The sequence below is a fragment of the Apodemus sylvaticus genome, chromosome 5, assembly GCF_947179515.1.
Source record: "Apodemus sylvaticus chromosome 5, mApoSyl1.1, whole genome shotgun sequence".
Taxonomy (NCBI): domain Eukaryota; kingdom Metazoa; phylum Chordata; class Mammalia; order Rodentia; family Muridae; genus Apodemus; species Apodemus sylvaticus.
In genome coordinates this window covers 149,285,884-149,300,931 of record NC_067476.1, presented here as the reverse complement: position 1 = coordinate 149,300,931, position 15,048 = coordinate 149,285,884, and the positions used below count along the sequence as shown (strand labels likewise).

Here is a 15,048-nt window from a genome sequence, read left to right as displayed (position 1 = left end):
ATCAGCAAAGGCTTGTCACTTCTGATGGACCAGGAAGTCATTTGCAGGGACTGTGTCGGATGGACTTTGGAGAAAGATTTGACACAGCCCAGGCCGAACTATAGAGTCAGAATCAAATTCAAGTGCCACCCCTATCTGAAGTGCACTAATCTTCTAGGAGTCCAGCGGCCTGCGCCCTCTTGGGTCCTCAGCGACTTCATCTGTAGACTGATTAACAGTTTCTGCTTCACAGGGTGTGGACAGATTGATTAGGATGTTTTCATAGTGCTTCCAGGACTCGGCCACTGAAGGTGTGTCCCCATGTGATAATGCTGTCATGTATCTGAAGTACAAAGAAACCTCCCACAAAGCTACAATGTGTTAGAAATGTTTCTCTTTGTTTGGGACAGAATCTCAAAAATCTCAAAGATAGCCCAACATCCTTGGCTTCAGCTTCATGAATACTAAGATTACAGGCACATATTACCACTCCTGCCTTAGAAGTACCATTTTGATCCACCCTCTCTCTCGTTCCCACAAGCAACAGAATCCCAAATCCGGATGCTGCTGCTTCCAAATACCAGGGACTTGAATCTATCCTCTTGCCCAGTCGACACTGTCTCTCACCTGGATCCTTCCGGGTATACCATGCTTTCTCCAGTCATGTCCTGTCATGTTGTCCCCTCATGTCAGGACACCCAGGCATCCCCACTTCAAGGTACACACAAGTCGTTTAAAGAACTTGCTACAATACAGCCCTGCCCCAGCCCAAACCCCCACCAAACCTAGAGTATGGTTCAAAACAGCTCACCTGTGCTGTCCACCTGGTTAAGTCTCTAGACTCTGAACAGCTGGAGGATTTTTCCAAACAACGGTCTGACACCGTCCCAAAAGCACTGAGAAACTTCCGCTTATTTCTCTCCGGGCTCCCGGGAAGAGCCAAAGCCCAGGGTGGCACTTTATAGGATTTAGCGTCCACCTCGCCAGCTGGCCTCAGCTCCCCATTCTCCTACCCCACCTCCACCCCCCACGTTTATAAGTTTGTTTATTTACAGATGAAAATGGCATCTCACCTAGTTCTGGGATACTGCCATTAAACTGATGTTTCAACGTGCCCTAGTTTTCCCACAGATTCAGCATGTCTCACCCCAGGGATGACAGTGCTGAGATTTAAGAGTGTGTCCCTTGCTTTATATTTCTCCTCCCTGATGCATATAGCTAAACATGTCTATTTTGGGTGTCACTTTTTTTTTTTAATATGTCCTAGAAGTTGGCCATAGTATGCAGTTTTCTGCAACTTATATTTTCTGTCCCTATTCAGACCTGTGTCTGAGCACACCTGCTGTGTTTTGTAGCTGAAACTGGCTTTACTGCTGCAGTGGACACTTTATGCAGAAAACAGCCCAGTGTATTTGCCCACAGCATTGATATGAGCATTCTAAATACGCCTCGGCACGTGGGCACTGCCGTGGCGTGTTTCTCCAGTGTAACTGTCCCAGGAGAGATGAACTGTGTGTTCCCGTCCGCCCCTGTGTCTCCAGCCACCTTAGAGTCCTTTCAGACTACCAGGAGTCTCTCACACACATAACAATGTCCTCTGCATCCTACCCGCCCTCACCTGGTGAACTCCAGCCGTCGTAGCCGCTAAATCTCCCTAATTACACACTTCTGTCTTATGATTTTGCAACAAGTGGGTCTATCTCTCAGAATCCAGCCCCACGAGGCTTAGGGCTCTGTGCCTCCAGCAACCAACGGTGGATGCCTCAGTACTGAAGGGGCCGGGAAGGGCCAAGCTTGGTAAGGACACTGGAGTCGCGTCTTTAGGGGGCTCACCTGAGAGTTTTCTAGGGTGTAGGCAGCAGGGAAGGTCTGGGGTTCAGAATTCCGGGAAATGCGCGCCAGGGTTGCAGGCGGGGAGAGGGTGGGACTGTGGCTCCGGAAGGCGGGGTCTCCGGTGGGGGCGTGGCGTGGGCGTGGCTATGCCGGGGCAGCCCGGTAAAAAAGAGCGTGGCGGGCCGCGGTCTCTAAGAACCCTCGGGAAGTGACCCCGCCATCGAGCTAACGCGGACCCAGAGAGCTTCAGCGGAGGGAACCGGGACGCCCGCTCGGAACTATGGCCCAGACGCCCGCATTCAACAAGCCCAAAGTGAGCACGGAGGGGCTCGGTTGCCCGGGTTCTGTCCCGGGCTGCCCCGGGGCTTAGCGGGGCCCAGCCCTGGGCGCCTTTACCCTAGAAGCATGGGGTGGCGGGGACTCCCGCAGGCGTCTCCCCTCGACCCAGGACTTAGCTTGCTTCCGGGATGTCGAGCGAGAGACGGTGTGACAGGGAGCGTCCAGAACCTGGGGGTGCCTCTAGTCGGCCTTCGGGTTCGGCTGCTGCTTATGCGAACCTGGGAGTGCCTCCAGTCGGCCTTCGGGTTCGGCTGCTGCCTGTGCCCTGTCCCCTCGATGTCTCAGCCTCGCTCTCCGCCAAATGGGCATCCAGTGCGGTGGGGCTGGACAGCTTTGTGGGACTGAGCTAGGACCTGGATGTCTGAACCCCAGTAGGATGGGGCCCAGGGTCTCTAGCTGTTAAATATTCATTGTATGGCTTTATACTTAAGTGTTATGATTACTTTGTGGGCACCAGGTAACCTAGGTTTGTGGGTGTGCCCATGGGGAAAATCTGTAACCCAAACCAGAAAAGGAAGGGATAGAGGCTTCAAGGCACTGGGGAGGAAACCCCTACGCATCCTGGACGTTTGGCCATATGGGTTTATTTGGGGTGACGCTGTAGCCCTTGACCCCCCCCCCCCAGGAGAACCCCTCTGCCTATAAGCCGCGGCTTCTTGGAAACAGGGAGAGTCTAGGTTCCTAAGGCCAGATTTGCAGCTCTTACAGATTCTGTCCAGTGAGGGATTAGACCCAGTAGTGAGCCAGGCAAATTGAACTGGTCAGCAGAGTGTGGGACTGAGGACTCAGGGGGAGGAATCAGAGACAGCCATCCTGAGACTTAAACCCCTCCAAGAAACAGATGCTGGGTAGGGGTGGCAGACATGGCAAAGGTGTCGGTAGGAATCCGGTGTGTGTGTTATGATGTATGTGTGCACAGAGGGGGTGGGAAGCGAGGCAATGGGCCTGTATCCCTCTGCCCATGCATTACCATAGGGGACACACTCTGCTCCTCTAGCTAGAGACTAGAAGGACAGGGCAAGTCTTCTGCCCAACCTATGCCTGCTGCACATCTTGTGTGGAACTCCTGACCATAATCAGCGCTCTTAGACTTCAAAGGCTGAGTTTTCTTTTGATGGTCTCAATTCTTCCTACCCTTGGTCAGGGGAACCACTTCTGATGGGAACCTAAGGGAAAGATGAAATGCCCTACTTGGGAGTGACCAGAGGTGAGTGACAGGTCACACTTCTGTGGCACCTATGCTTTTGTAACAGCTCTTTGGGGGAGTGTCAGTATATCACAAGTCCTGGTACTGTCATCTGTTCCATGCTGGGATGTCATTTCTTCCCCCGAGGTCTTAGACTCCACACCCAGGGGGAAAAGGACTTCATGTCTAGGTCTGTTAGCATTGGTGTCTGGATGTTAGAAGGTGACGTGTGATCAGAAAGGTAGCATGTTGGGCTGCTAGGTCTGAGGTGGGACAGGTCTTATGTCATGGTGAGGAGGGAATGCAGCTGTGGCTGGCAGAGTGGAAAGGAACCACTGTGCTCAGAGCCTGGCCAGCCTGAGTAACTGAAGATACCAAGGGCCCAGCCTATAGCACCATAACTGCACATAGCTAGTGCCTTGACTTTTTGAGGTAGCCGGTGCCGTCTGCATGGATAGATGGAGGAAACAGGTACAGAGAGCTTAATTAGGATATAGCCTAGCTGGGAGACGAGCCCTCATTGTGGGCTGGCTTCAGAGTCCCATTCACTAAGCCAGGCACTATAGTATACAGACCCACAATTCCTATTATTTGGAAGGCTGAAACAGGAGGATTTCTGAGTTCCAGGCCTGAACTATATAGCAAGACCTTGTTTTGGATGAAAGAACAAAACATAAGAAGCAGGAATTCTATGTCCCCGTCTTTCGGTCTTTCATGGGTGATCTCTGCAGACATTGTAGCCTAGCCAGGGGCCTTTGCTGGGTTCTTTGGTTTCTTATGCCTACTCCAGTTAGGACCTGGGGTTTGGACAACTTCAAGGTGAGCAGATGAAACTGGCCAGAGTGTGTGTGTGTGTGTGTGTGTGTGGTGTGGTGGTGGTGGTGTGTGTGTGTGTGTGTGTGGTGTGGTGTGTATGTGTGTGTGTGTGTGTGTGTGTGTGTGGTGTATGGTGTGTGTGTGTGGGGGGGTGGTGGTGGTATGTGTGTGTGTGGTGTGTGTGTGTGTGTGTGTGTGTCAGAGGACAGGCTTGGGTATCAGGTTTCACCCTCCAGCACGTTTGAGATATAGTGTCTTGGTTGTTCACCACTGGAACACCGGGCTAGCTGTCCCAGGGGTTTCCAGGGATCCTCCTGTCTCTGTCTCTGCCTCAACATCTCACAGTAAGAGTGCTGGGGACGGCAAATGTGAGCTCCCATGCTGGCTTTTGTGTGGGCTCTGTGGATTTGAAGTCAGATCCACACACTTGCGTTGCAAGCTCTTTTCTTGCTGAACCTCCTCCCCAACCCTGACCCTCAGATTTAGATATACATCCAAATCACCTGTCCCTAACTGCGCAGGCTGTGACTGGGGAGGCTTGGGTGGCATCAAACTACTGTTGTCATGCAAGCAATGCATGCAATGTAAAACTGCTGGTCCATCGGTCTGCTTAGGGAAGAAAAAACCCAGGCACAGGTCACAGGTTACCTGCTTTGATTGGGTGCTTGCTAAGTGCTTGCTTTTTTAGTACTTGTTGGGCACTGAAGGTGTGTGTGTGTGTGTGTGCCTGTAAGTGTATTCTTGTGTTTGTGTGTGGTGTGTACATGTGCGTGCATGACCCAGTAACCCTTATCACTCCGTACCCACTTGAAGCAGGACTAGAAAATCCCATGGTTCAAGTTGCTGTTACGTGTTAAAGATAGATGCTGACCTCGTGCTTCTGGCTGTGAGGAGAGCTGAGGCTCTTTGGAGTGGTTATGAGTACCAATAACCTTTAGCGGCTTCATTCACAGACTCGTGAATGACTGAACAGGCAGGTGTCTGCATCCCACTCACAAGTAGAGTGGTCCAAGGACAAGAGAGGGAAAAGGCTTGCTCAGAGCAACACTTCCTGTGTGCACTTCACATCTCTGACTGGGAAGGGACTGGCCCGAGTTGGAAGGTTGTTTCTAAACAGGTCTTTCCTCCTATGCAGGTTCATAGGTAGCATGAGCCCAGTGAATCTTCGCTCTCTCACACTTGTATGTTTGTTCTGTATTGAGTGTGGTTCTAGCTGATTTGTATGAATTAAGTTTCCAGGGACCAGCCTGGGCTGAAGGCGGGGTCTGGAGAAGGGTGGATGCCAGAGCGTGAGGGGAAGGAAGGATCAGACACGGGGACGTCATTCACTTTGTGAGAGATGGGACAGAGAGGAAGCACATCTCACTACTGCTTTTCCTACTCTGACAACTTCTCTTTCAGGTTTTATTTGTACATGAAATCATTTCCTCTGAAATTTTATTCGTTGATTACACAACTTTTCAAAATACATTTTCTTCTAAAGTTTTCCTTGATTACATAAGAATATCAAAAGGGGAACAAGCTAGAAAACAGCAACTTAATGAGAACTAAAAATTAATATGATAAAATCAATTTTCTTTAAATGAAATATCTTCTTCCTTAAGATGGTGTCATAACGCCTTGCAGTTACAGAAATGCTAGACAAGATGGCTCTATTTGAATTTGATTCTATTTCAATTCGGCATAAAATTAATAGTTATTTCCTACTACCTATTATATCGAACTTGGCTTTCTACAAAAGTTCATCTAACCCTTATTTAATTCTTCCTTTCCTTCTTCTATATTTCTTTTATATTTCGAATAAGATCACTGTCGTTTTCGTTGATTCTTAAAATATTGTGCAGCCCCTTTGCCTAAGCAAGGGCAGTCTATCAGTAAAGTTCTAGTCTGACAAGTCTGTCCAGGAAGCAGGTAGGTCACAGAGGATACCTTCCTGTGTCTCTGTCCTGAGCCTTTGTTTCAATACCATTTCTATTTATTACAATTCGCAAAGAACAGAACAACATCAGGATTCCTAAAACTGCTTGTTTTTGCCTTCTGGGAGGCTTGTCGTAAACTTGCATGATCAAAATCTCTTCCTATTCATCCAAGTTTCTTGTTTCTAAAGCTGAATATTTAAAAACCTAGCAATTCAGTTACAGTTTGTCAGCTTCTAAAATGTCCCTAAGTTTTTCATTCTTGTTTACACTCGCTTTCTGCTATCCCAGGTCTAGCTTTTGCAGAGAGGCCTTTAACAGAAACAGACATATAGCAAAAGGTGTGTACCAGTACCCATCAAGGGTCAGTCCAGACTGTCTAAGCACTGGAACTTTGTCAGATAGCACCTCTGGGATGATTAGCATCACCATCAAGTCACATATCAGTCACACTAGCCTTCGGGATGAGTCCTGCTACCTTTATTTGCATAGGAGGAAACTGACTTTGAACTTGCCAAACTAACATGGTCAAAAAGCAGCTGAGCTGGCCTGCAACTCAGACTGCCCTAAAACTGAAGTTGGTGCTGTTAACTGCTTGGCTAATTAATCTTTCATTTTCCTTTTGTTGGAGAAAGAAAAAAAAAAGGTTGGGGAGAGAGCAAGGAGAATCTGCACCATGGCCTTCAGACAGACCGGGGTGGAGCCCCCTGCTCCTCAGCTTGGCAGCATCAAGGCAGCACCTAGGGCACACCCTGAAGCTCAGCTTCCTTCCACCGCTAGGGCAGAGAAACAACTGCTCAGGGCTTGGGGGGTTGGGGGAAAGCTCCACGCCCATGGCTTCTGCTACTGGGCCTGGAGGGAAGCACACACAGGCTCCCTAGTGTAAGCTTCCTTCCGGAGGTTGTAATGGGTGCTTCCTGGACTCTGCGACACCCTCACTTCTTGTCTTGTGGAGACAAAGCCCCAGGTGCACCTCTTTGGTGCTCCTTCTTGGTGTCTTCCCAGAGCCACCTGTTCCTCGCCTGGGCGCGAGCCGCTCACCCGTTTTGACTCATGTGGCAGTTGTTGGGGAGGGGACAGAAGGAGATTTGGTTTCACTGAAGGTTTTATTGACAAAAGCAGAATGAAGAACCAGAAAGGGGAAGGGGAAAGGGGTCTGTGGTCACCCAGGGGGCGGGGAGGCCAGGCAGACTCCTGATTTAATATCCAGGGAGGCTGCCCTGCAAACTGGAAGGATTGTTCATCTGCCTGAGTGTCCTGTGGTGGTTCTCCTTGGGGTTAGGGAAGGCAGCACTGTGGGATAGCCTTGGACAAGGGGACCCTCCAAATGAGGTATGTACAGGAGGCTATGGATATGAGTGAGCCCTGCCCCGGAGTGCCCGTAGGGCTGAGTATCATCTATGTTCTGGTGACCAAGAGTTAGCCTGAGCTGCTTGGGTTCTGACCTCACACTTATAATTACTGGAGTCAAGTAACTTCACCGTGCTTTAAACGGTTCATGCTGTTAAACATGAACTGTATCTGTACCCATCTCACAGACACCACGTGTGGGCCTGCGTAGAATGGGCATGCCACTGGCAGCTGCCGCCCCTAGGGACCGGCACGTGTCATCCTGGTCGCATTTTCCCATCATCTGCCTGGCACCTCACCTTGCAGGATGCAGGGAACACGTTGCCATGGGGGTGGAGGTGGGAGTGGGGGTGGGGAGACCTTCCAGCTTTAGGGTCATACGAGTCCCTGGCAGTGGTGTTCATTAGTTTGTAATACTCTTGTGACCTAAAGCAAGTTCTTGAGCTTCAGTCCTATCACCTATAAAGTCAGGGTAGATGGACTGAATTTCTAGACGGTTGAATCAGTCATAAGACTCCCTTGGATGGAGATACTTCTTACTGGCTTGGGAACTTTGTGGGTAGCTCATGAATAGCAGCGGAGAGCTCAGCCAGGCCCTAAGGTTTCAGGAAACACAGAGGCTGCTTGGCTCCTTCCAGTCTACCTGGAGCTGTAGGAGCTCAGAAAGTGCAGAGCTTAGAGGGCTTCCTGTAGGAGGAGGGGCTGAGACGGCTTATAGGCCCAGTGCTGCCTTGTTTGATGGTTTCATCTTAAAAGCCAGCTGAGAGGCCCTACCTAGGGCATGAGGAGCTGCCCCTGCTCTGTGGACACCTGTGGCTCCTCTGTGGCACTCAGGGTCTGGCTGCTCCACCCACCTGGGTTCTCTACCAGGGCTGCGGTTGTTATAGACATTAAGCTTGGGGTGGGTGGGGGAGGGGATGAACCAATGACACTCAGCAGAATCAGAGCACATTTTGCTTGGCCAGGTGCTATACTAGGCCCCTGAGACCCAGCAGGGTGACACAGACAGGTCCCTGCTCTTGGAGAGACAAAAGTGGGTTGAAAACAGAACAGGGAGCAGGTGTGGCCACACCTTTAATCCCAGAGCAGAGAGACAGATGAGTTAAAGGCCAGTCTGGTCTACATAGTGAGTTTGAGAACGGCTAAGGCTAGAGAGATCCTCTCTCAAAACAAACAAACAAACAAACAAATAAATAAATAAATAAATAAATAGAAAAGGGGCGGAGGAGAAAAGAGAACAGGGTTGTGTGTCTTAGGGGTCTGGGAGCTTGGACGCATTGTCCTATTGGGACAAGCCCTCTACAGGCCTGAACCAGCTATGGAAGCATGCGGCCAAGGAGTCTGAGATTTAGATCCCTGACCTGGTTCTGTCCTCTGTCCCAACATGTCCTGTGACCTGGAATGCTGGGGGTTGTGACTGTGCCTCTCCAGACCTCACCTATGTGGCTGACATCTCTCAGTGCTTCCCCAGTTCCTGGACACAGTAATTATCTGTTAGTTACTAAGTTAGTTGCTTCCTGTCTCCGGCAGCAGTAGGAGGGCTTCCTGCTATTCTGACAGATAATGGGCAGAGATGAGCCCTCCTGGCAGAGTGACCCCAGAGAGATGCTTGACACTCTGCTCCAGAGGGCAGGAGGCTGGGCGGAGGCTTGGCGCCAGGGTCAGGGTGGTGCTGTGGCCACGAACTAGACCTGGCCTTAGAGGCAGAAAGACTTGGGCCCTGACTTTCCTCTACTGCAGTGGCTCTCAACCTCCCTAATGCTGCAACCTTTTAATATAGTTCCTCAGGTTGTGGAGACACACAGCCATGAAATTATGTCATTGCTACTTCATAACTGTAATTGTGTTATTGTTACAAGTTGTAATGTGAGTATATGACATGTAGGATACCTGATATGGGACCCCTGTGGGAGTCAACGACCCATTAGTTGAGAAGCACTGATCTGCCAGTCTGTGCAGGCCTGGGGAGGTCTTTAAGGGAAGCTCTAAGCTTCCCTTCACAAATCCAATTGCAATAGCAACTAGGTCTAAGGTGAACCTTGCCTAGTGATGAAGAGAGACTTAGACAGACGGTCTAATGACAGCAGAGACTCTGAGAGTCTCAGCACCATTGCCGATGTGCCTCCTGTCTGCCTGAAGCCCGCAGGAGCTCAAGAGCAGACTTGGGTAGAGATTCCTTTGAGCCTCGGTTTTCTCTTGTGTAAAATGGGTGGGGAATCCTCGCCTTCAAGGATACAATAGATACCCACACAATAGACACTCAAATGTTACACTTCCTATCTGTTCCTTTGCCCAGAATATGGCCAGGAAGACAGGCTTGTACCTCCAAGCTTGTAGCCCCATGGTCATCTGGGGTGGTAGATTGGCTTCTCGATGGCAGCTTTCTGGAATGTTCACTGGGATACCTGTCTAACATACAGGCTGTCTGTGGAGATGGCCCAGGCTTTGCCTCCGTCGCCTCACAACCTGCTCCAGATGGCAGCTTCCATGGAGCAGGGTGGGCAGTCGGACCCAGAGGTACCATTGCCCCAGCCTGGTTCTCTGAGACCCTCCTCTGGGAGCTGTAGCCAAGCACCTACTGGGTGCACAGTGTGTGCCACACTCTCTCATCTGGACACATTAGCAGTCATCTGTGGCGGTTCACTCTCAGCCTGTTTCTCTACCCTGGAAGCCAAAGAAAGCTTTTAAAAGGTGCCTCCCCTATTTGAAACTATTTCTGTTGAAATTCCATCTCTGTGAGAAATTCCTGGCAGACCTCCTGATTCCAATATATGGCAATTCCTTGATTCCTGCTTCTATCTGCGTTGGGTGGGGGTGGGGGGGTCTCCTTCAAACCGGCCTTCTGGACATGTGTTCTATATGGTACCCTTTGATATCTAATTTTCTTTACCTTGTGGTTCTGGATTCTGTGCGTGGTTGTAGCCCGGGACTCAAACTTTTGTTCTGCTAAGTGGGACGGGACTGAGCAGCCCAAGAGGGTGTGGTTGCTTCTAGAGCTGGCTCTTTGGCTATCTGCCTGGAGCTTCCCAGAGCTATTCTGCTCACAATGGTCTCCTGGGGCCTGGCAGGTGGAATTGTCACATCCTGACTATTGTCACTGCTACACTATAGCAGGGAGCAGGGTGGAGGCATCGCATCTTGACGTGTAAGTGCTTTGCCCAGAGTGGCCTTACAGACCCCTGGTACCCACTGATGGAGACTCAGGGCCCAGAGATCCTGCCCTAACCCACTGTCTGATCCCCTGGCTCACCGACCAGAGACCCATGAACCACAGAGCTGCTGTGAACTACATCTTAACCCCACCCCACCCCGCCCCGCCCCACCCCCTCCTGAGCTAATTGTCAGCCGTTCAGAAGTAAGTCAAAGGACCATCTGGATTTTCTCCCCTCCCTGCCTTCCTTCCTTCCTTTCCTTTCTTTCTAGATTTTATTTATTTATTATATATAAGTACCCTATAGCTGTCTTCAGACACTCCAGAAGAGGGCATCAGATCTCATTACAGATGGCTGTGAGCCACCCTGTGGTTGTTGGGATTTGAACTCAGACCTCTGGAAGAACAGTCAGTGCTCTTGACTGCTGAGCCATCTCTCCAGGCCCCCACCTCTTCCTTTCTTATCCATGTTGCTTCCTAGTCTGGAGTCTGCCCTTGCTCAGGCCTCTGGCACAGGACTCCAGGCCACTTTCCTCAACCTTGAGTGCCTGTTCAGAAAAACAAACAACCACAACCAAAAGCCTTTAAAAACAAAACAGGGCTGAGAGTGTGACTTAGTAACAGAGTGCTAATCCTAGCTTCCATCCCGGCACCCCCAAAATACAGAAGCACACAGTTGTGCCTGAGCATACCCAGAGGACTGAGGCAGGACTGACGCAGGACTGACCCCAGTTGAAGCCCAGACATCAACCACTTTCCAGTGCTACCCGGTGTCCTGAAGGGTTCCTACAGCCTGAGTTCTTCATTCTTAGACTAAGGGGCACTGATCTGCCTCCCTAAGGGGCACCGTTGACCTCTGGCAGGGCCTGGCTGTATGAGATTCCTGAGGCTTTGAAGCCACAGGGTGGTGCTCTATCCCCAGCACCACAGAGACAAAATAAAGGCAGTTACATGATCTGCTCCCAACCTACACTCTGTCGTTTCTTCAGGCCACAGGTCTAACGGCAAAGGGCCGGGCAGGGCCTGCTCATCCGACAAGCTCAGTGGATCAGTCCATTTCTCCTCTGTCCTCTGGGAGTGTCAGGCATCCTGGGCTGGTGACCTCGCGGCTTCAATCTCTGCCTCTGTGGTCACATTGCTGCTCTTGTTCTCAGCATCAGAACTCCATCTCTGCTACTAGGGCCAGAGAGTACATTCAGCAGGGCCTGACCAGAGAGTCGTCTGGGATAGGTTTTGCCAAGACTGTGGATGTCTCTGTGTACTGTCCTCTAAAATTGTGGATGATTTCATATGTTACCATCTCAAGTCCTGGCTACTGGTTCCAGGGCTTGAGATGTGACTCCAGGGTCCCGTGGTTAGCCCAATGTTCTGACCTAGGGAGGCTACTGCTCCTCCTTGATAAGCCACGAGGACTGGACTGGCCTCTATATGCTCCGTCCTCCAGTATCCTCCTGTCTCTGGCCTCTATTCTCCAGACCCTGCCTCCCTAGCACTAAGTGCTGGCTTAAGCCAGGGCCTGGTCCTAGGCCTCAAACTCTTGTTTGTGGTAGCTTCTCTCAGTCTAACTCTCTACAGCTTCACACCTTAAGCCGGTCTCTCTGCGCTCCCTCCAGAAAGCCTATCTTTCTGTGGTCACACAACCCTCCCGGGTGGTTCTGCCCTACTGTCCTCAGTCTCAACATTTCCCTTCTGCTTTCCCCTGTCACGGGGCTGCTGTGCAGACTGTTATCGACACTGGGAATGTTCTTCTGCCTCCCTCCTCATCTTCACCTGCCCAGTTGGTTCCTTTGCACCCTTTAGTGCTTGGCTCAGATTTTCGGGGAGTCTGTTTGCTGCCTAGCCAGGCTGTGAGTTCACGGCACAGTTCGTGTTTCCGGTGGGAGCATAGTTCATAGCTATACATTTATTTATTCACGAGTCTCTGGTTTGTCCCTTGCTGGACTGTGCATGCAGAAGGAATAAGACTTTGCCTCCTGTAGCCCCAGCAGCAAGCAGGGGCTTCACTGTTTTTACTAAAATGAGAAACCCCTAGGTTCTGGGCATGGGGGCTCATGCCCACAGTCCTAACACTGGGCAGGCTAATGTGGGCAAATTGCAAGTTTGAGGCCAGCCTGAGCTAATAATGAATCTTGGGCCAGCTTGGGTTATATAGTGAGATCCTGTCTCATGACAACAATATGGGAGGTAAACAATCAGGAAGACCAAGAATTCTGGGGCATCCTTGGCTATATAGTGAATTTAATGCTAGCCTGAACTACACGGCACTATGGTTTGTTTGTTTGTTTGAAGTTTTACCAATTGCTATATATCTAGAGCGTCGTGACTGACCATCCCTGTGGCCTGTTCATAAGGACCTAGAGAGAGGTGTACCATTCTCTCCACATGACATGAGAACCCAGAGGCACAGAGTGAAACACTAGAGTGATTTGGTTGCTCTAAGGCCTTGCCAGCTAGAGGCTTTGGCATCTCTGGACCCTGTTGCCCTGGACCTGGTTTCTCTTGCTGGAAGCAGGTTCAGTGACAGTTCCTGGGGGCTATCCCTTGGGCCAGAAGGTCCCAAATAGTCTTCCTTCCAGTCAGGCCTGCCAACCTTATCTCAGCCACCGATTTCCAGAAATGTCCCCACCCTGGCAAATGCCACTTCTGAGTCCCCCATGACTTGAATCAGGCAGGTGGCAAAGTCCTTTAATGCACTCGCTCCCAAGACCTGTACTACTTAATAGCTGTTGAAACCACCACCTCCCAGAGACACTCACTAACTGCTTCCTTTGGGCCACACCTCTCCACGTTCATTGTCTAAAATCTTTCTCATGGTTTTTGTACAAGAGCGAGCTGTCTCACACTGTTCAGTTGACACTTAGGTCAAACATCTGAGATCAGCCATACAAGTGTAGATCTGGACAGATGGACTCTCTACAGAGCCCCTGCATGTAGCCTTAGCTTTGTGAACATTGGACTGGGCAAACAGGAGATGGTCACCAAGACCCTTTCTAGAGGATCAGAACGATGGAGTTGTCATATGTTGCCTGATAAGGGAGGCCTGGCTAGCACCTGTTTGTGAGACAGAGCCTGGTATTTATATGTTAGTATTTACTTTGCAGTGCTAGAGGTGGAGCACAGGGCCTTGCACATGCAAATATGGACTCTACCACAGAGCTGTACACTGGAGTCTTTATCTTTTCTTTCAGTGTGTGTGCCTGCACACACAGGCGTGGGTGAGCGTATGCATGTGTGCCTGCATATGGAGGGCAGAGGTCAGCATCAGGTGTCATTCCTCAAGTGCCACCCATGTTATTTTTTTGAGACAGGGTCTCACACAGGGACCTGGGCTTATTGATGAGGGTAAACTGTTTGGCTAGTGAACCCCAGAGACCCTCCCCTCTCCATCGCCCCCGCTCTGGAATTACAGGTGTGCATCGCCGCTTGTACAGGAAGTACCTTACGAACCGAGCTATCTCCCAAGGCCCCAGAGCCCGTGAGTCTGCAGTCAGCTCTTTCTGTTAAACTCAAGAGTGGATTGAGTGATGTGACCTACGGTGGTGGCTCTGATGTGGTGGTGGCTGTTGGCCTCGTGGCTCTGATCACAAGCCTTGGAATTGGGTTGGGGTGGAATGTTGCTGCTGCGGCTTCCCCGCTGAGGCTAAGACAGGGCTGCATCCCTGTTTCCATGCTTGCTTGCTGTGTAACTTAGGACAAGGCGCTTAAACCTTTCTGAACCCCAGAACCCTGAGCTGTGAGCCACACAGCACCTTGACTGCCCCCCCCCAAACACAGACAGGCGAGCTTAGGCGAAAACACGTGTGTGAAGAGTTTTAGAAGCGTATTGATTAAGGTCCAGGAAACGGTGGCTTCTGAAGGGCTCCTCAGGCTCTGTGGTGTCTCTCATGCTCTCTCTGCCCTTTGCAGGTAGAGCTGCACGTCCATCTGGATGGAGCCATCAAGCCAGAAACCATCTTATACTATGGCAAGTAAGTCCAAGGATAACCACAGCCCTCTCCAGGATTGCATAAAGTGTACAGCTCTTCTTAGGGGCCCCTGGAGATTCCCAGGGCTCTATCCATTTCCGGTGGGAGGCCAGCCAGTCCTTGATGGAAGATGGTGATGTTCTGGGATCTTCCCACTCCAGCCTCCTCAGGTGGAGGTGGGAAGGGAGCAGCCTTCCTCCCGGGCTCCCTCCCTCTCCCCAGCATCCTCCACACTTGCTGTTACTCATTCTGTGTAGACCGGAAGGACCCAGCTGTCTTCCACTGTCTCCAGTGTCTAGCCTCGACTCAGCCTCCCAGGTGTCCCAGGTGCACTTGGGAATTTGTCTCCCATCTCTAGAGCTTGGCTCCCAGCCCCCTGGGAGAGTTCTGCCAGGCATCTTTCCCCCGTGTCGTTCTTCCCCAGCCTTTGCCTGCCCTGGTCATGGGGTTCTTGTGGCACAAACACACCGCCTTGGCTGCGCTACACTGACTCAAGTTAGTGACTCCTTCCCA

General features: G+C 50.8%; 1 protein-coding gene across 2 annotated transcripts in view; it reads left to right on the top strand.

Moving 5' to 3' along the window:
• Window positions 1-1,957: 1,957 nt before the first annotated feature.
• Ada (adenosine deaminase) overlaps window positions 1,958-15,048 on the top strand; it is a 28,428-nt gene continuing 15,337 nt past the window's right edge. For both annotated transcript variants that reach the window (XM_052184215.1, XM_052184214.1), the window contains exons 1-2: window positions 1,958-2,125; window positions 14,477-14,538. In XM_052184215.1, coding sequence (XP_052040175.1) covers window positions 2,093-2,125; window positions 14,477-14,538 — 95 coding nt within the window. In that variant the 5' untranslated portion in view covers window positions 1,958-2,092. The remainder of the gene's footprint in view (window positions 2,126-14,476; window positions 14,539-15,048) is intronic.